The sequence below is a fragment of the Scleropages formosus genome, chromosome 25 (genome assembly GCF_900964775.1).
Source record: "Scleropages formosus chromosome 25, fSclFor1.1, whole genome shotgun sequence".
Lineage (NCBI taxonomy): Eukaryota > Metazoa > Chordata > Actinopteri > Osteoglossiformes > Osteoglossidae > Scleropages > Scleropages formosus.
The window spans coordinates 17,065,337-17,086,484 of NC_041830.1; the positions used below are offsets into that span (position 1 = coordinate 17,065,337).

The window sequence follows — 21,148 nt, forward strand, 5'->3', positions numbered from 1 at the left end:
ATCGAAACCCCGTTTCCACGATACGGACACTTCGTGGGCTCTGCCTCCGGGGCGATGTTCGTCCCGCCTCCTTCAATCCTACTGGCCGTGCGTCCCAAAGCGCTGCGATGATTGGCTCTCTCGCTGTCCGTCACGTCCATCGCTACACTCTCTCCGAATCATGCTAGTGTGCGCCCACAGCGCGCTGTTTTCTGCTCAATTTCGCTCTGGAGGCAGGAGGCGCAATCAGCAGAAGAAAAAAAATATATATATGTATATATAAAAAAATATAAAGTAGTTGGCGGGGAGAAATTGGCGAGTATATATACATATATATTAAGCCCCTTCACAGGGCGCTCAGATGTTTTTTTTGTTTCCGCCGTTGATCCTGAGGCGGCCGAGCAGCGGTTGCTAAGACCAAGTGCTCAAATCACCGCCCCGGAGCGGTTCCGATGCGCGAGCTGCCGGCTAGTACCTACTAGCCGAGTGTCGGGATCGCGCTCCGCCGCGGGGACGCGCCTTCCGTTGCCTCAGAGCGCCGCCGTTTCCATCGTCCGTCCGTCCGTCCATCCATCCTTCCTTCCTTCTTCTTCTTCTTCTTTGGTGTCGGTGAGCCGCGCCGTCTCATCTTTTCCCTGCCCAGCAGCAGGCTCATGGGCGCGCCTCTCCCCGCCGCGCTCCTCCGTCGCTGAGCCTGAGGCGGGCGTTCCGTTCCGCGGACTCGAGTCGACTCGTTCCGGCCGGTGGGCGGCGTGAGCCACACGACACGCGGGAAAAAAGAGACAGAACAGACAGAAGCAGGGCGCGGATGCGGCTGCAGCCCCGTTCGTCCCGGCGTCGTCTCTGCCACCCGCGTCGCTAGAAGCGCAGCCATACGCTCGTCGGAGCAGCGCAGCAGCGGCGGCAGCGGGCGGCGGCGGCGGGGACCCGCCTGCGAGGGCTGCCGGCTGGGTGTCATTTGCTCGGCCGCGTCGGCTGTGTGACTGGCGAAGGAAGGCGTTGGCGGGAGAGCGGTCGCGGCAGGGCCTCCGGCTGCTGCTACTGCTGCTGCTCCTACGGTCCTCCTGCTGAGGCTCCTCGGCTCCGGCTTCTGCGCCCCACGGCTTCCTCGCCCAACTGCTGTGAGAGCGGCGCCCGGGAGAGGCGCCACTCCGCCCGGCCTGAGGACACTACTCGAGGACGGGGATCCGGGGCCCCCGATCCGACGCCCAGGCTCACTAGCCGCGCGCGGCTCCCCCCAGACACACACACACACACACACACACTCTCTCTCACACGAGTCGCTCACACACACACACACACACACACACACACACACACACCCGAGCACCGGGGTAGCGCTGCGTAGGCGGTGCGGTGCCGCCGGGAGCCGGGGTGATGACTCTGGAGTCCATGATGGCCTGTTGCCTGAGCGAAGAGGCGAAGGAGTCGAAGCGGATCAACGCCGAGATCGACAAGCAGCTGCGGCGGGACAAGCGCGACGCGCGGCGGGAGCTCAAGCTGCTGCTGCTCGGTAGGGCCGCGTGTCGGAAGTGGGACACAGGTGGGGTAAAGTGGGGTAAAAGTGTCGTCGGTGTGTGTGTCAGAAGAAGGGCTCGTGACATGTGAATGTGACAGGAGTGTCATGTGCACAGTGTGTGTGTGTGTGTGTGTGTGTGCGCGCGGCGGACAGGGGACCTGCAGCCTGCTGGGGAAAAAGGGTCCGCAGCCAAACGGGGAGCTCCGATACCTGATCACATCAATCGATTCCATCGATCTCTCCGTTCACGAGCTGTCTCACGAGCTGTCGCTCTTGCATCTCCTCCTCCGCTGCCATCGGACACCACTGTGCGTCCGGAAGGTTGTTGGTTCGGTTCCCCCCTGCTGCAGAACTGATCAGTTAGGGGATTTCTGTTGTTTTTTTTTTTTTTTGACAGGTAGCAGAGCGGGGATGTGATGGACTTGGAAAATTCTCCATTTAATACCCCCAACCCCCCCCAGCTGCTGCTGCAGGTGTCTGTGTGGAGGACTAGAAACTGTCCCCTAAAGTGCTGCACAAGAGCTGGGATGTTCCTCAATGTCCCCAATACTTGAACTATTCTAATACTCTGGCTAAATGTCTGGTAAATTTACTCTGCTCCTGGGGGAACGGGCTTCGTTTCTGTGGCCTGGTTGAGTATCTCGGGATGAGAACGGTTTGCTTTCGAGCAGAGAGCGAATTTTGAAACGTTGCCGCTTTCCGGTCATCGGTGAGGCGGTCCTCTCGAAGTCCGCGTCCAGGGGTTTGTGGCGTTTGTGCGTCTCTCGATGAAGAGACGCCGGCCAGCGCTTGCTGAGAAGCAGGAAGCTGTGGGCCGAGAGTGTCGCTGAGCAGCTTCTGGGAAACGCCACTTTTCCACACGTTTTAAGTGGGGGGGAAAACTGGAGCAATTTGTATAGCTGCGTGCAGGGATTTTTATTTATTTATTTTTTTTTTTTTTTTTGGGTTACTCTACATGGAGCAGAGCCAGCAGCTTCTGGACAGACGTGGGCTTCAGCTGTCAGTTCCTTGTTGGAAGTTAAATCGCTAAACGTTGGCAGGTAGAACTACGCAAACGGCTCTCTCTCATATCTTGTGCGTAGAAGGTGTTATTTGACGAAGGTGCACCCGCTCTTCCAAACGGACGTAACGCGGTACGGCTCGGCTCTGTACGCAGCTCGTAAAGGGTGGCCTGGGTGGCTGGAGGTTCGCCGGAGCCCGTGGCCTATAATCCTAAAAAGTGACTTCAAGCGCTTGGCGTAATTCGGGACGGGAGGCAGGGAAAGCAGCGCTGCTCCAATTAAGGGAGTGATTAGATGAGGGAACTCGTGTGGAACTGGGCTTCTGGAGCCTCACCACCTTTTGGCCCCCGTGACCGGTGCGGTGAAACTCCTCTCTGTCGGGCCACGTAGTTTGAGCGTCAGAAACGATGACGTTCACGAGTACGGGGAAAGGCTTGCGCGTACTGCCACGGTTAGGGTTCATCTCGCCACAAGTCGGCATCTCCAGGTCGCGCACCTGAAACGACGCACCTGGACATGGCTTCTTGCTCTCTTGTGTGGATCTTCGGCGCGAGCAGGATCTTCCACTTGTCATTGTGGAGCACCAGGTGGCCATTGTGGAGCACCAGATTCGATTCCGCTACGGTTGGGGCTGCGCTCAAAGAACCCTCTTTCGAATCTGTCTCCTGCTGCAGTACCTTTCGTCAGGGCACTTACCCTGAATACAGTAAATTGCCCAGATGTGGGAACGGGTCAGTCGCTGTACATGCGATTTAGCATTGTAAGTTGTCTGGGGCAAAGGAGTCAGTTAAATGATGCACTTTTTTTGTAATAATTTGTGTGTGTGTGTGTGTGTAATGCGGTTAGGATAAACCCAGATAAGTCGTCTTAGGCCGGCTTAATCTCCTTAATGGGCTTTGTTAAACGTCTCCAGTGTTTAAAGGGTTACTGATTGAGCAGGGTTTCCACAGTGGACATCGACGTTCACCGTCCCCTCTCTGTGAGTTCAGCTGGTGCCCCCCCCCCCCCCCCCCCGGAGTGTCCCACCACCCAGCATGCAGTGCTTCTGCTGGCTCTCTGGGCTTTGAACGCCCTGTGGTGTTCATGTCTGCTTGCTGTGAGGAACAGGTTTCCAGCTGAACTCTTACGGAAGAAGCTGGAAGTTCGGCGCTGCCGGAGAAGCAGCGCGTGTGGTGTCGGGCTGTGCGACCGTCCTGTTCTTGGTGTGTGTCGTGCCTGAGGAACTTCAAGCACCTGAGGCCCTGTAGTGGTCTCGATCTTCTGAAGATGAGCTCTGAGAGAGAAGCGCCCCATCCCGTCAGCTTCATCACTTGCACAAATTTGAGTAGAAGGTTCCCGACTCCTTGTCCTTAGGTCATCGGTGCTGTTCCTCAATCACAGCTGCAAAGTTCAGACTGCTAAGGATCCTCTTCTGGTGCTCCTTGCCCACCCCCTTGCCTAGCTGCACCCACCCCTCCCCTTCTCCAGCTGTGACCCGGGTGTCTACCCCACCCCCATATCTGGTCACAGAATGGCTCAGAACGGCGGGATTCACCGTACTTGGTCAAAACACACCCTGCTGTGTTTCCTAAATGAACTCCTCAGTGAGCCGGAGGCTCGTCGTGCTGGAGAAGGAGACGAATGGCGCTGCCACTGACCGTGCCTGTCCGGTACACTGGGAACTGTGTGTGTGTGTGTGTGTGTGAGAGACCTGGTGCCGATTCACAGTCGGACACAAGTCAAACTAAACGCGCTGTTTTGCTTTCTCTTCCAGTGCACATTTACCTGGCACTTGTTGGCACCTTTCTGTACAGGTTTGGGCAGAAAAACAAGTTGAGCGCACAGATCGCTGTCTGGGTTTTATCTCTTTCTACATGGAAAACGCGGTCATTCGGACATCGTACTTGTCGAACTGAAAATGGTCCCAAGACGTTCGACGTGAATGACGTCGGTGTTTTGTGCGGTTCATCTCCCTCCATTGCTCTTTTACGCACCGGACCGAACGTGTTTGAGTTGACCAAAGCGGGTCTCTGTCCCGTGGTTCAGCTATTACGTGGCTTTGCGGTTTGGACCGTGCCCAACCATTTTAATAGCTGTGGTCCAGTTCCATCTGACTGCTGGTTCCTAAAAAGTACTAGCAGGTGCTGTAGTGATTAGAACTGCTGCTTTTTGGTCACAGGTTCAAATCCCACCTCCTGCTGTAGTACCTTTGCTCAAAGTACCGCCTTCATGTGTTGGGGGCAGCGTGGTGGGCCCCACAAGGTCATTCAGATCCTACACGTCTTGCAGCACCACCTGCTCCCCACCCCTCTGGTCCTTTACCTTGTTCTCAGATGTTCACCATCTTTGGGGTTTTTTCTTTTCCATCTCTGCAGCACTGTGGGCTGTGTGGGTGTTTGGGACGAGTGTTTTGGGAGGAGAGGGGACTCCTGGGAGCTGCAAGCTGAACACCCCCACTTCCCAGCCTCCCTGTTCTCCTTGAAGAACTTGAAGGTGCCCTGCATGACCCTTCTGGGCTGCAGCCCCCTGAATGCTGGTATAAATAGCACTGGTTTTAGTCCACTGGGCTCCCTCGGAGACTGGGGGTGGGGGGCGCTTTGCTGCGGGTCTGCACAGGGCTAGGATCAGGAATGTCCGACACGAGGTTCTGAGAGCCTTCGACCGCAAAGGTTTGACGGCGTTCGGGGTGCTGCGATCGTGTGCCGGTAATGTGACTGCGGGTGGACCGTGTTTCCGTGTCGAGAGGAGAGGATCCGAGCGCTATGTCCACAGTGGGGCCGCGATCAGACCGGTTTGTTCTGGCTGAGTGCTTTTTCTCCCTCTCCATGTGAGGTGACACACTTAGCCGTACCGGTTTAGGTGCTTTTTCTGAAAAGCCTGTTTAATCTTCGGCACACCCTCAGTCCTCCTTCTCATGCCACACTACTGTTATTTCCCTGTTGCTCCGCTCCTCTCGGCGCCTCCTGCGTGGGGGAGAAATGCTGCCGGCACTGCTGCTGGACACTCGCCTGTCCTGGACCTTTCTCGCCCGATGGCGTCACAGCGGCGTGTACCGGACTCGTCCTCACCGCCTTGCTGCCGTACCTCAACTACGTGCCATTAGAAGAGCGGCTCTCTCCGGTGACAGTGAAAATGTGGGTTGTCGCTTGTCCCCATGCTCCGTGATGTCCAGCAGAGTAGTCAGAGCAGTCGGGCGGCCTCAGGTGAGGCCCTTGCAGCTCTACATGAGGAGGCTGGTGGAGATCCAGTCAAGGATTGAGTATGGAGAGGAGCATTTCCGCACTCAGGAGGTTCAAGGTTGGGTTGGCCTGGTGCATCTGACAGCTGTGGCCCCAGCAGGGGGGTCCCCCGTGGACCTAGTGGCCACCTGGTGTGGGTCCCGAGCACGGCTGGGTATCACCAGGGTCCATTTGGAGAACTGGGTCAGGGTGCCTGGTTCCCGCAGCGCTCTTGTCCGTTGGTAGTTGAGGTGCAGTAAGGGGGTACCTAATGGGGGAGGGGGGACCGGTCAAATCCTTATATCCCAGGGGGCCGTTCTGCTACCTGGGTCGCTTGGGGACTTTGCTCAGCAGTATGGAGCAGCATCTAGTGCTGCGTACATCTCACACGTTGTTTCAGGTGTGTGTGGTTGAAAAGGCGGTGCTGCGTCGCGCTTCAGACGCCCAAGTTCTCCTCTAGGATTGATCTCCTCGAACAGGCCTGAAGTTGTCAAGGTCCTTTTGGAGCTTGAGGAGAAGGAACCGATCCTGGTCACAGCAACTGACTCGTGTTTTTTTTTTTTTTTTTTTTACCTCAAAGGTGATCTATTTGGTTTGAGGCTGATCTTAGGCATCTCGTGACACCCCCCCCCCGCCAAAGGTCAGGGCAGCGTGGCCTCTTCGAGCGAGGAAGTGCTGCGCTGTGTTGGGGGGAAGCAGCCAAACCCCTTTTGCTCACCCAGTTCTGTCCGTTTGAAGGGTCTCAAAGTTCTTTCATACCACTGTCGTTGATGTAACAATATGGTGAAACTTAAAATTTTGCTGTCACTTCTTCTTTTCTGTCCTGTCCCCACTGTGTGACTTGGGTCAGATGGTCACTGCATGCGGTAACAGTTACGGTGTCGGTGTAGCCTTTCCGGCCCAGATTTGACTTTTCGTTTGCACCCATGCAGTTATACGAGAGGGAGGAAGGTGCAAACCATCGCTTATCGCTCGATCCGAATGGTTCACTCGAGGTGTTTTGCATGTGGCTCACCGCAATGCAAATGGCGGTTTGACGCTCGAGGTGCCGCGCGCAGCGTGGCGTTGGAGCACCGCTCGGCAGATGCGTCCGAGGGATCTCGCTGCGCGCAGCTGCAGCTAGTAGCAAAGGCCCATATTTCTCGTTGGCCTCACGCTTATTTAGCGCACGCAAGGAGCTGAAACGAAGGTGTCCCGCTGCTCAGGCTCTTGACCGCAGTGACGGTGACTGTGGGGGTGTACAGTATGGCACAGTGTTTATGGCTCTCTGAGGAGGATGGGGCGATGGAAATGTGTACGCTTACTCCTGTGGTATTAGAACGTGCACTGTCTGCAGTCCCCGGGTTCGAGTGCTGCCTGCCCTACATTGCTGCCTGGTCCTTGGTGCTGATCCAGATTGATCTGCGAGCTGAACGCCGTGATCTGTTAGCAGGGCTCATCTGCTGGGTTCCAGGCTTTTCAGGATGGTCTCTAAGGCAACGTGGTTTTTAAATCCCTCCACCTCCTACACAGCGCTCCGTGTCTCCGAACGGCGTGCTGCAGCGCCTGCCTGCCTTTCGTCCAGCTCGCACCCCTGCGTGCGTGCGTGCGTTTGTGCGTCGGGCACCGAAGGTAATTCCTGCGCTGTCGAGCTGGAGGATGTGCTTTCGTCACCTCTCCAGACCAGAGCTCACCTTGTGGAGGGCTGTGGGTTCTTGGGAGAGGGGCAGGATGGCAGCAAGGCGCCATAAATTCTTATTGCGTGAAGCCTCTGAAAGTGGGCAAATTTTTAACGCACTCACTTTATGCTTTATTGGTAAGTCGGTGAAAGGAGTCGAGTTGATCTGAACGGGTCCGTTCTTGTGCAGGCCTGGTCTGTTTAGGTGCCAGACTGGCATGCTCCTTACCCCTGCCACTCGGGTAAATGCGCTGTAAATGTGAGCAGGTTGATGCGGAAGGAACGCGCTGCCTACATCAGCATGGAAGGGGTTACATTTCATATGCACCGAGTGAGATCCCCCCCCCCCCCCGGATCCTCCTGTTATGGCCCTGGGTGGAAGTGGAGGTGTGGATGGTCAGTGTTTTCAGGGTCCCTGTCAGAGAGGCTCAAAGCACCACGGTCTGTTAATCAGAACTGATGTCGGTCCAGACTTGAACTGAACCAGCAGTTGGATGTAAGCAAGGTTTATCTTAACCTTCAGCTGACCCTACGCAGTCAGGTGAAACGCATGAAGCAGTAGCCTGAGATGCCTTGAACGGACCCTTGGTCGCATCCTGTCCTGCGAACGTTTCCTGCAAGTTCCCTTTAACTTGGACATTTTCCACTGCGTTTTTCACGTACGGAAAGATGGTGACGACATGGTTAGGAGACAAGCTGCTGTGGCCGCCTGTACAGTCAAAATCATGTTTACTGTCTTCACGAAACAAAGGGTTGCCATGGTGACTGAAATAGCTGTGACTTCAGACGCCAAACGTAGGTGCGTGCGTGTCTCGCACTGCAAATATTTGGTATCGGGCCCTTTTCTATTTGCTGTGCAGTTTCTGCCAACAGTTGGCTGCTGTTGCACGTTTATGGCTCATTGTCGTGAGAGGGAAAGCAGTCAGGTGCTTCGCGTTGTGTGTTCCGGCCGTCCTTGGTGCGCGGGACCTGCTCCGCAATCCTTCGGCTGCTGTCCTGAACGGACAGGGCGGTCCCTTGATCGCTAGGTTCGGTTGTCAAGAAGCTACACCGTATCTCGGGCGAAGCGGCTGAACCTGGCAGATCAAGGTGCTTAACGGCGAAACGTGAAGAATAGCCAGGCCTGGCTGTGATCGCCGAACAAGCCTTGTCTGCTGGGGGCTGGGGGACAGTAGTAGTGTTCCTTTTGACCTTCTGCATGCCTCTGTGGCAACAAGCAGAAAGGCCACTACCTCCTGGTTCTGTCCCCTTTGGTGAGCAGTAGCTATTAAATATCCCACCCTCTTCTGCTTTCCCCTTCCCTCCCGATTGAAGGTGGTGATGAGCCAAAACGAACATAGGAGCTTCTGTGCATTTCTGCTGCTGTGGCCACGGGATATGTTTAATATCGTGAGGGGAAGCGGCTATGGCTGCGCAGAGATCCCAGTTTCCATTCAAGGTGTCCATTCGACGCCTCCGGTATGCTGGGGGAGGGGGTTCGAGTACCCAGCAGGGACCAAGGTGGTGCGATGAGCATCGCTGGCGTTTCCCTACGGTTGTGCGAACGCTACGCCGGCTCTGCGCAGATCACCGTTTGTTGTTTTGGGATCCTTACATAAGCCAGCGCTTGTGTTCCTCAGGTTCACACAGTGCTCGAGCTCACCGTATTTAGTAAGCACTGTGGGTTACATTGATTATGTAATACGCGCGCGCGCACACACATGAACATGCGCACGCAGATCTGAGCTGTGCAGCTTATTCTTCGTTAACATAGAAGCTGCTGTGTCTTTTCTAGATGTCCAACAGCAAGGTGTCTGGTACAGCCACGGTCTTGCTTCGCCGTCCTCAGTCGCATCCCGCAAACCCAGTAGCCTGATCCGTGTGCCGACCTGCGTGGTCCTGCTGATGGCACCGCCGACCTGAAGCGTCCAGGAAATGGCAGCAGTCCCTTGTCCCCCCCCGTCCCCTGTGCAGGTGGCTTTGTGTGTTCGGCAATGTGGAGGAGCCCAGGTCCCATCTTGAAATCGGCACCCGATGCCTCCCTCTCACGGCGGGAGCGTGTGCAGTAAAACTGCAAAAATGCTCTAATTGGTACAAGCGAGGAAGAAAGCAAAGGTTAAACAGTTGGTGTTTTCTTGCACCAGAGGTCGTGGCTTCCGTCAGTCCGTCAGCGCTGGTATGTGGGGATGCTGGCGGTGGGCAATTAGCCTGTCGGAAGGCCACTTTCCTACTTTCTCATTGCTGCTGCGTGGCCTGTTTAACCGTTTGCTGAAATGACAGCCGCACAGTCTGCTGGGTGCTGCTCAAGCCCCCTCGAAGCGAACATGTGTCCCGCTGCACGCAGAGCAACGCCCAAGACGAGCTTCTGAGCGGTTAGGGCCCTGGTTGGGGTTCTTGCGTTCTGTCTCCGGAGGCGTCTTTCACCGACCTTCTTTGCTTGCTGCCCTTCAGGGACGGGTGAGAGCGGGAAGAGCACCTTCATCAAGCAGATGCGCATCATCCATGGGACCGGATACACGGATGAGGACAAGCGGGGCTTCACCAAGCTCGTCTACCAGAACATCTTCACCTCCATGCAGTCCATGATTCGCGCTATGGAAACCCTCAAGATCCAGTACAAGTATGAGCAGAACAAGGTGAGGGTGCCGCAGGCATGAACGTGTCCACAAATTCCACATGGAGGGAATGTTGTACTGTGTGTCGTTGTACAGTTATTCGCTTCCCGAAGTAGTGTAGGTGTGTGATGGGGCTCAAGGAAACGACCGTAATCCCTCTCCTGGGGTCTGACCTGGAAACCTTTTAATTGTATTCATAGGTCCTTAACCACATAGTTCCCTGTGTGGGTGAATAATGGCCTTTAAGGATTCTAGATTAACGGTCATTCCTGAGTAAAGTTTACATGTGAAAGCCCCGAGGTACTGGAGTTTGCTGTAAGATTAGCGGATGCAAGTTTGCAGCAGGAAGCCACGCGTGGGGCACCGAGCGCGACTGGCGGGGAGCCGTCAGGGCGGTGACTCTCTTATCTCCTCGCTGCCAGTCCAATGCCATGTTGGTGAAAGAGGTGGACATCGAGAAGGTGACTTCCTTCGAGCAGCCCTACGTCAACGCGGTGAAAATGCTCTGGGCGGACCCTGGCATCCAGGAGGCGTACGACCGCCGGCGAGAGTACCAGCTCTCAGATTCCACCAAATAGTAAGTCTAGGGCTGGGGTGGGCTTGGAGCGGCTGGGAGGGGCAGGTAGACCGAGTGCTGCTCGTGGTTCTGGACCGTGAAGGTTTCTGCATGCTGCCGTTCCTCTTCCTGGGATTAGCAGCCTTTAAACGGCAGCGGAAAGCATGAGCATTTGGCCGTGCGGCATTCTGGAGGAGCTTGGAGGAGAAGGAGGACGGCCAGCGCTGTCCTTGCCCTGGAATCCTGCGCGAGGCTCTCCAGGTACAGGCAGTTGCCCCAGGCAGGTTCAGAGCTGCTCTGCACGCTTACAAACACATCTCCTGCTGCCATCTTCTGTACGCCGCCCCCGCAGTGTGGGTGACCTTCAACTGCCTTGTTCAAACAGCGTTTTGGGTGTCGTCTCCCTTTCGCATCCTCTACTGGTACCTCATCGCTTAAGTTCCTGTGGAAGGAAGACGAGGTCTGTTCAGCCTCTGCTGCAGGCGCTGCAGTGTCTGTCGGTCAGAGGTCAGGTCGGGGTGGGACTGATTGCTCAACACTGCAAAGTAGGAGGTCTTCAGGAACTTATGTCAGACCATTTATCCAGAGTAACCTCTGGCAGAGGCGCTTATGCGTCTCCTCTTACAGGACACCTTCGGCCGCAGCTTGTCTCCCTCCATGTGCAGCGCGGTGATGGCGGCACCGGAGTTTGGGGAGGTGGAGGTTCTCATAATTCCTCTTTGCTGTCGAGTGTCGGTGGGCTCTCTCTCCTGTACTAGGTCAGTCCTGCTTGTGCTGTGAACCAATCGCAGGGTAGCTAGCCTCTCTTTGGGGAGTCCTGCTCAGCCAATCGGGCCACACTTCCTCTAAGACGGGGAAAGTGGGACAAAGACGGATGTGTGCGCAGGAGTGCGGCGAGCCCGGTTCCGGATCGTGCGTCCAGGGCAAGCGACCACACCATCTCAAAGCAGCTGTGTGGGCTGTGAGGTTAGCGCCACAGCCACGCCGCTGCAGGGGTTCTGTCCCACGGACGTGTCCGATTGGCTGGTGGTGTGTGTCGCCCAGGCGGAAGGTTCCGGTGCTTCCGGCAGGACGGAGCTCACTGTCAAACCATTCCGGTAATGCAAGGAATGACTGAACGGCTGGTCCACAGAGTACAGCACATGTCTGCACCCTCTGCTCCCGCTTCCAGAGCTTTGCCTGTCAGCCGTTTCTTTCCGAGTTTTATGATAATGGAGTCCGACTTACTGTGTATTACCAGTGCAGTGTTGTAAAAATACCGCTGTTGTACCTTGTTTCTTTTGATGTAGATGTGCACATGAGGTTGTGTTGTTTGTGTGCACTTACCACCACCTTCATTCCACAGCTACCTTAATGATATAGAGCGTATATCTTCGCCGGGGTACATCCCCACCCAGCAGGATGTGCTGCGGGTTCGAGTGCCCACTACCGGCATCATTGAGTACCCCTTTGACCTGGAGAATATAATGTTCAGGTATCGGAGCAGAACTCGGTGCTGCTGCTGCCGCCGCCGCCACTGCTGCTGCCCCCTGCTCTTGCCACTGTCCTCGTGTCCATGGAGCCTCCTGACAGCCTGTGCTCTGAGCCTGCATCAACTCGACTGTGCAGCTGCGCAGACGCTGTGTCTCGCCACACACTTCCTGCCCGAGACGCGCCCGGTTCAGTGAATTTCCGCCAGCTGAAACTCTGCTTCCCGAATCTGAAGGAGATCCTTCTAGTCTTTTAACTCGGTCGTTGCTGAAGCCATGAAAAGAAAAAAAAAAAACAAAATAAAGCAACATGGCTTGGAGAATTTCCCAACAATGTGGGATGAAAATTGGCAGACGGCAAACTCTTAAATCCCGAAGTTGAAACGGGATGTTCTGAGCAGCATCAGCGGTCAGATGCGCGATGCTGTCAAGTGTTTGGTTTGTTTCGCAGAGTCTCGCTAGGTGTCTCTCAGCGACTTGAATGTGAGTTAAAGGTCCGCTTTTGTGGCCTGCAAGGGGTCAGGCTGTCAGGCGGCTCAGTGTCCACTTCCTGGTTGAGGCTGGGCTGAGGTGGGGTGAGGTGGGAGGGGGGCGGACAGAGACCACCCTGAACCACGTGGCGTGGCTGAGCCGCAGGACGGGACGGAAGCGCGAGCTCCAGGAGACGACTTGTGCTGTTTCCTAACTGCTGTCTTGCTTCAATCTTGTGTTCCTGTATCTCTCCCTGTTTGTAGCTATCTAAGCGACGTGGATCGTATCGCCGACCCGTCCTATCTGCCGACCCAACAGGATGTACTTAGGGTTCGCATTCCGACCACAGGGATCATTGAGTACCCGTTCGACTTGCAAAGCATCATTTTCAGGTAGAAGATGCCCGCAGTTTGCGTCCTTTAGTTGTTCTATTTGTGACGTCTGTGCCTTGATGAATGCAGCTCCTTTATTTGTGTACTTCTGTATATTTCAGTCTTTTAGGCTTTCAGTTCCTCCAATGAAATGGTGGGACACTGCATATCGTTGTTAAGCAATGTATATGGTTTTTTGTGTTTTTTTTTTTTTTTTTGTCTTTTTTTTTGCCCTGATTTTATAATGCAATCCCAACGCGTCCAAAAGTGTTTCCGCTACCCATATAAACTGATCTTCCAGCGTCTCCAAACCTCCTCGCACTTTACTCGTCTGCTCTCGAGCACATGTTGTCCCGGCCCTTCCTGCCCCCAGAGGATGCTCTACGAGGGTCCACCTGGGCTGGGTTCACGCAGGGACAGCGGGCGCATTTTTATCAGGCTGGCGGGAGATGGTGCGGTCGTGCGCAAGGGGGCCTTGGTGGTCAAGGCCGGTGGGGAGGATGGGTACAAAGCCATGTGTGCGGAGCGGTCCGCAGGGAGCCACACAAAGCCGCGCGTTCACTTGAAGGACGCAGGTCAGATTAAGGACAACGTGAAGAAGGTGCAAAACTAGAAGGCAGGTTATGCTAATCGCACAAAGGGCAGCTCAGCAGGAAGTGCGATCCGCTTCGCTGTTGCACATCTGCCGGGAGGAAAAGGAGTGCCGGCGTGTTCCTCCTTGCCGGAGTTGGGAAGAGGAGGATTTTTATTGCTCGGTTGAGCTCGGCTCGTCCTACATCGCCGCGCTCGTCCACCGTAAGTAGGTCAGTGAGCCTCGCAACAGGAAACGAGGTCGCCTCATATGAAGGAGCTTTATTTTGGGCAGCCGTTCCTGGAGGGGCCTCGCTGGTTAGGACTCTGATTGTCGGCGCCCCTTGCGGACACCCAGGATACGGCAGCGGCAAAGGGGGCAGTGTTGCGACACCCACAGGGGGCGCCGCGTACATGGGATGTGCTCCCGTATACGACGTGGGCAAAGTGACAACGATGGGCTGTTGCGAGGAAATGCTGATCGCGCTCTTATAGGAGCTAAAAATGGGCTCAGCAAGTCGCATAAGTGGGTTTTCCAGACTAAAGGTTGCTGGTTCAATATGTTAATATTCCTATCTAACATCATGCAGCGGCAAGAGAGACCTCAGTCACACCTAGAGCTGTGGCCCCAAACTGCGTTGCAGCGAATGGAGCACTTGTAGATGGACTGTGGGGGTGTGTCCCGCACTCTGCTCTGAGCGCGCTCCGTTCAGTACCCCCCGTATAAGGGGTCGCGTTTAGCTCCGCCGTCTCTTTGGAAAGACAACCGAAGGGTGATGGTCCTGAAGATGACAGTGTGGCACGCTTCCTGCTGTCAGGACAGTCGACCTTGGACAAAGAAGTGGAAAGGACCTCCAGAGGTGCCCTCTGCTACTGCCCCCTCCCCCCACCTACTCTCTGAATGCCACACCTTTTCACACGCTGCTTGGCTTGTGCTGCGCACACTCACTGGGGAAGGACGGGTCGATGGGTCGACGTGCCTCCTGGGCCTCCCTCCCGCCTGCCTGCCAGCTGGACTGGGAGTACCAGGACGGCTCCGCTAACCACCGGGCTCCGCTCGGCTACTTGAATGCATTGGTGGTGGAGAAGCATTCACTCCAAGTGGAGCGAGGCAGTTTGGGATCAGGTTCTTCTCCATGCATTCCTCCTTCCCGACAGCTACACGCGAGGCTGAGCTAAAATCCTCACTGTAACTTGACGTTAATAAAACTGGGACGATGGGATGCTTCTCTGCCCTGATGGATTCAAAGACAAATCAGAAGGACAAGTGCAAGTGTGCAGATAGTGTCCCAACTGAGCAGACTGATGTGGACTGGTCCTGCAGAACCAAGGCAGCACTAGTCAAGTGGATGTGTGCTCTTCCTTAACAACACATGTGCTCTGGGTGGCAGTGAGACTTGTCCTTCTGTGGGATTTTACTGATTCTGGTTTTGTTTTAAACAAATGAACATGGTGGGAGTCAAACCCTGGACACCTGGTCCAGGGGACCATTTGCTTAGGGTCCATCCACCATTCCTCGCCAAGGACACTTCCCACACCGTGCTTTGTCCAGTTGCCCACCTCTGAAGTTGGGGGGGGGGGGTCCGCAGCGAGGAGTGCTGAATGGACGCTCCACTTTTGTCTCCAATGTGTAGTAAATGTGGCTTTGGTCCTTATAAGATGGACCGTGTGTTCCTGAAGTTGGATTCTGGCTGACTGTGTCTCCACACCCTGGTGCTCCTTCTCCTGCTTTCCTGTCCTCCTCTGGTTCCTCTCCACATCTTTCCTACCACCACCTCTTCCTCTTCCCCTCGGCCCCATGCATTCTCCTGCCACCACCTCTTTTGTACTTTCCTGTCCCTTCTCGCCCTTCTCTCGTACTCCTTTCCCTCTCAGGATGGTCGATGTAGGAGGACAGCGCTCTGAGCGCAGGAAGTGGATCCACTGCTTTGAGAACGTGACCTCCATCATGTTCCTGGTAGCGCTGAGTGAGTACGACCAGGTCCTGGTGGAGTCCGACAACGAGGTGCGTGATCCCCAAAGTCATTCTGCCGTGTGCGTTGGCTCTGTAACCCCGTTCTGGCTTTCAGTCTCCGCTCTGGTGTCGTCTCAGAATCGAATGGAGGAGAGTAAAGCGCTTTTCAGGACCATCATCACATATCCCTGGTTCCAGAACTCCTCTGTCATTCTGTTCCTCAACAAGAAGGACCTTCTAGAGGAGAAGATCATGTACTCCCACCTGGTAGACTACTTCCCTGAGTTTGACGGTGAGCAGCTGTCTCTGTTATTGCTCCTTTTCACCGAACCCTGGTGAGGAGATGTCCGATTATTGGCCTGCATTGATTGGGGTAGCGATCCCCCTAGTGGCAGGAAGGGGAACTGCACAAGTTGGGCTAAGAAAAGCTCAGTTGATGCAGAGCCATGTCTGTGGGGTCTAAACCTCAGCACTGTGGTGCTCTCAGCCCCTTCATGCTTCCTCTTGTATGTTGCACTTCTCAACCACCCCAGGCCCCCAGAGAGATGCCCAGGCAGCCCGGGAGTTCATCCTCAAGATGTTTGTCGATCTGAACCCTGACAGCGACAAGATCATCTACTCCCACTTCACCTGTGCCACCGACACTGAGAACATCCGCTTCGTGTTCGCGGCTGTCAAGGACACCATCCTGCAGCTGAACCTGAAGGAGTACAACCTGGTGTGAGCGGACAGCCAACACACTCACGCGCACACAGTGCAGGAGTTCATGTCTGTTTGCATGTTTTCATGCATTCCCTGCAGGCAGACACACACACACACACACACACACACACACACACACAGAGACACACACACACAAATTGCCGAAGACCCATCTACAGCCCTGGTCCTCCAGCCTCTCCTGCTCCTAGTTTTTCATTCCAGCATCACAGAGCAGTGCCCCACCTCCTGAGCCCCCACCTTACCACCCGCACAGTCCACCTCTCCGCCTGTTCAGAAAGTCTAGTCAACAGCAGTCGTCCCCTCTTCCCCTCCCTGAATTTGATTGACACATCAGATTTGTAGCATGGCAAAAATTGAGCACCTCTGTTTGGCCTGAGCGATGGTGAACCTGCATCAATTTGTTTGGGAGGAGGAGCTGGAGCAGCCCAGTGATGACAAGGCTGAGGAACCAGGGGTGACTGCTGAAGGATTATGGGAAATCTGGTGCAAAAAATTTTTACATATAGAAGGATAGCAAGCTGAGGGGCAGTGGCCTCATCTCCAGTGTAAAACCCAGTGCCGAGCACAGCAGCGGTGAGTGAGGGCCGAGTGACAGAACACACAGCTCCCGGTCCCTTAGTCCTCCTCGCGTTCCTGTCCCTCTTCCTGTATCGTAGCAGGAACCAAAAATGAACACAGCACTTAGCAAGAGGAAGGTCATCTGAGGCAGAGATGAGTGCCTGCTGCAGGGTTTGTGTTTAAATCCCGCTCTCATTGCCCGACACACACACACACACACACACACACACACACACACACACACACACACACGCGCACCTCTCCCCCAGTTTCTGTCTGAGAGCCAGAGACGCTTCTGAACATCCTGCACTGTTGGGGGTTCATTTCGCGTCTGTTTACTTGTGTATATTTGAGCGACTTGAGTAGTGGCGTGCAGTGGGTATCGGGTGTTCACCAGGGCGAGGGTTTTGGACTCGATCCCCAACCCCCACCCCCTTCTGAGCCACACTCCAGCTTTGATCTTTTGCCAAAATGTAATGTTTGCTGCTGACTACTTTGTCGGGGTGGATGTGTTCTGGTCCTCGGCCCGATGGAGGGGACATAGCGAGTGGCACCCTGACCCAGCATTCTAGACCCTCCGGGGTCCTGAGCAGCCACACTCAACTCGTGGTGTCTGGCAGAGGGACCTGGGGTGGGGGAGGGGTGAGGGTGGAGCTGTCTGCACAAGTCATTTGTGTATATTTATGTGTAAATATATACACACACACAGTTATGTACAAAAGGTCTGTGCTACACTATCTTTGGCAAAAAACTATTTTCCTTTGTGTCTTTTCCTTGAGTTAGAATAGTACTGATACTGTGATCTAATTTTTTTTTTAACTTGCATTTTTGACGTTGAGTAGAACACACCGTTTCACACGTGGATGAGAAGCTGAGCAGCAGCAGGTGACGCGAACAAACCTGCAGGCTAAACTGCGGTTGTCCGAACCGCCGGGAACCTTGTTGACCTTCGGTGACCTCCTCCTGCATGTAGAAGTCCAGCTCGCAACCACAACGGTTTCCTTTTTCCGCTATAGAAGTGATTAAAAAGGGGGGGAGGGGGATAAATTGTGTAGTTTGTGCACCAGACCCTGGTGTGTGTTAGGGTAGTGTGTGCTTTCATATTGAAGTGCTCCCATATCGCTGGGGGGTAAAGGCTGTGAAGGAACTCAACACTAGAACAGCGACGTCTCCTTTCCCTCTCGCGTCTTCACACGGTTGCTCTTTTTCGTTTCTCTTTGGGAGCAGTGCTTGTGTCGACATGGGGACAAACGGGTCACGTATCAGCGGTTGCCTGCCGTTCTGAAGCGGAAGAGGTTTCACCGCATTTTTTACTGGGTTCGCAGCCTGTGACCCGGCCGGTTGCCCTCGCTCTACGTTTGTCGCTTGTGCCGTTTTGCCAGCGACGCGGTTGAGCTGAATCCTCCTTCCCGCTCCTCTCAAGGGCTACTTGGGCACTTAAGCGAGACGCCGAGAGCGCAAGGGGGCGGTTGACAGGGGGACGTGCCGCTCGAGCGGCAGATCGATCGCGGCGTTCGAGTGCCACACGCTGACTTGTGGGTAGAGAACGACTTTGACGTGACCCTCTTGGCAACGATGTGCTTTACCGCAAAGATGTCCCGCGCCGCGTTCGAACACCTGCAGGATTCTGCAGCTCCGGTGTCCATCTCCTGCTGAGAGCTTGGACTCCGTGACATGTGTGGTCTCAGCAGGTCGCTCTCTGTCTCTCTCGATCTCTCTCTGGAAGTGTTTCCTTCGGCACGAGGAGGGCCACAGCGGCACTGACCCCACCGGTGTCCACGCCACGCAGGGCATCCTGCTGGCGTGTTCCTCTCACCTGCTTCCTGTCCTGCTGAGAACCGCAGTCCTCAGTTCTGACCGTAGGCTTCAGAGTCCCAAAGGCAGAGAACGGCGTCGCTGCGCCATCAACTGCAGCGCGTGCCGGAACGTGGCGCTCGGAGCCTTCGGGCACGCAGCCTTCTCATCTTCTCCACGAGGAACGTGGGTCGACAAACTGGGATGGGATTGGATTCCAGGGCAGTTGAGTCCCCTCAATGGGAACGTTGCGTCTCGACTCGGAATTTCACACGTCCTCCGTTGCCCATTTGCCCGGGGAGCGTCACCATCTCCTCTTCGGGATGCTGCAGGGCTCGGCACGTCGCACCAGTGACGTGAGCATCGCTGCACCAGCTTGTCTCTTAGCCCACGATGGCAGTACCTGCAGGTGTCCAACAGGCCCTGTAGCTGGACGATGGGCACGTTGCCTAGGGAATCTCTACCTCTGATCAGCGCGGTTTTTACAGCCAGAGAGAGTGGGCAGTTCCGGTGCACTCGTCCTCAGGCGCGCACGCGCACGCACACGCACAGTGCTGCTTCCTTTTCCTTCCTGCAGAAAGGCAGGGACCATGATTCCTACAGGCATTTACCAGAAGAGAGTTCTGTTCTTTCACACAGTGAGCTTTTGCCACAGTAAACCACGGTACTTGGAGCGCCGCTAGTTGCCATTCAGGAATGTTCAACCGAAATGCCAAACCTTCGCTGAAGACCTCAGTTGCACTAAAGAGGGATTCGGCTTTCAGCCACCTGGGTGATGTTGAGATCCTTTCTGCATTAACTGCTGCTCTTTAGTGGGTGAAGGTGGTCATTTGTTCCGCTGACACTACAGGCTCCAGCGCGGTGCAAAGTATTTGCAGAAGTCGAACCGCTCGCCCCCGGAGCTGCAGGTAAACGTGGGTCTATGGCCTCCGCTGGTCCGTCTGCAGCGTCAGTTGTTTCGCCGCGACCTCAGTTAGCGTGTGTCCACGACACGGTGCGCCAAGGATGTTACCGTGGTGCTGAAGCACTGCAGGTGGAACGAGGCATTTGGATCGCAGCCCTTTCTTCGCCACCTCCTCCCTGTAGCTACACGAATGAACAGGAGCATCAGAGTCGTTTCTGCTCGAAACTCTGCACTCACACTCACCCCCCCCCACTCACCCAGAGCAGGTAGAAATCACACGTTCCGTCATATGATCATGTTCGTGTTTGCTGGTACTACATGGGACGTGTTTGTAAGTGATGGAGTCGAGTCTACTTGAGACCCACAGGGAGCTGTTGGGTGAACCTATATTTAATCAAACTTTTTTAACGCTGACATGTTATCTGAACACTATTGTATTTAGGACCACCTAATTTTTTTTATTTTTAAATTGGACAGGATAGTTTGTGTAGTGGTGTACATTTTTTTTTTTGTTTGTTTTTTTTTCTCTAATGTTTAAGTATACCAAATGTAAATGATGTACTATAATGAGTGTGCCAATCCCTTTTCTTTGTAGAGCCAGACTCTTTACAAGTGCCAATGTTGTGGAGAACCATCTAAGGACCGATGTATTTTATGGTCCACTTTTTAAAAAATCGATTTGAAACACTACATATGTGATATAACATTCTTGAGCAGAAAGGATTTTATTCTGTATTTAAGGTTTAATGGAGATAAAACTGCTGTTTTTAAAGAACTGTCATTTTAATTGCATGTGATGTTTGTTTCTGGGTTTGGGGACGGGGTGTCAGATTATGTATTAATGCAAAACCCTTCAGAATAGGGTCATTTGTTATTGATTTACAGTATTTTTAGCCATTTCTCTTTTGTATTTGTTTCATTTCAACCACTGTTGCCTGAACCTCATTGAAACATGAATTGATTTTCATAGCCTTCTCCTAAAGAAAGATTAAAGTATCTGTTTTAAATTGGAATAAAACTCGTTCCTATACGTCACTGTCTCCATGTGCTTTGACCTCGGACGGAGTGGACAGAAATGGGTGTTTCTGAAGGTTGATCTGCGTCCAGTCTTGGCCCGAACTGCAGCTTTAGCAGTAAATTTGAGCCCAAAGTGAGCTGCGGTCCACAGGAAACGTGAATCTCTGCGTTTCCCTGAACGGCGCGTCGGAAGCGCGACTGTAAAACCCGCTTCGACCACCAGGGGGCAGCGAAGTGTCACATTTGTACTGTGCGATTTATTCAGCCGTGGTTCGGTGTTACTTGTGCACCTTTTTTTTTTTTTTTTTCCCTCGGGGGGGATGAGGCTTCACGTTACGCTGCACAACACATGACGCTGCAGTGGGAGATCCGGGCGTTGACTTCTGCGCAGTTTATGATCCTCAGAAGCCTGAAAAGTGTCTCGACCAACTCGCGCACCACCATTCGGCAGCTCATGGGCTGAGACCGGTTGCGCCGTTAACTGCGGCGGCTCGAATGTTTCTGCTGTTTCCCGCCAAGCAAATGTAGCAAAGACGGTTCCGCCAACGGGGTTAGTTGTGTGGAGGAGGCGCGGTGGACAGTTACATTTAATAAATGATTTATTTATTTATCAGACACTTTTCTTCAAATTAAGCGACTTCCAGTGAACTCTATGTAGTGTTATGAGCTCACACACCTTATTCACCAGGGTGACTTACAATGCTAGATACACTACTTACAAGGGGTCACTCATCCATACATCAGTGGAACATATACACACACACACTCTTGTCACTCACACACTATACTATAACAGCGCTATACACCGCTGTGC

The 21,148-nt window shown here is 54.3% G+C and overlaps 1 protein-coding gene across 3 annotated transcripts; it reads left to right on the forward strand.

Annotated features, from left to right (window-relative positions):
* The first annotated feature begins 1,356 nt into the window (after window positions 1–1,356).
* LOC108921572 (guanine nucleotide-binding protein subunit alpha-11) lies at window positions 1,357–16,730 on the forward strand. Of its 3 annotated transcripts, XM_018731077.2 has the most exons (8): window positions 1,357–1,492; window positions 9,784–9,968; window positions 10,370–10,524; window positions 11,849–11,977; window positions 12,707–12,835; window positions 15,260–15,389; window positions 15,477–15,630; window positions 15,872–16,730. In XM_018731077.2, the coding sequence occupies exons 1-8, from the start codon at window positions 1,357–1,359 to the stop codon at window positions 16,060–16,062; spliced, it is 1,209 nt and encodes a 402-aa protein (XP_018586593.1). In that variant the 3' UTR covers window positions 16,063–16,730. The 3 variants fall into 3 exon arrangements, with proteins under 3 accessions (XP_018586593.1, XP_018586594.1, XP_018586596.1); XM_018731078.1 differs by lacking the exon at window positions 12,707–12,835 and having other exon boundaries at window positions 15,872–16,062; XM_018731080.1 differs by lacking the exon at window positions 11,849–11,977 and having other exon boundaries at window positions 15,872–16,062.
* The last annotated feature ends 4,418 nt before the right edge of the window (window positions 16,731–21,148 follow it).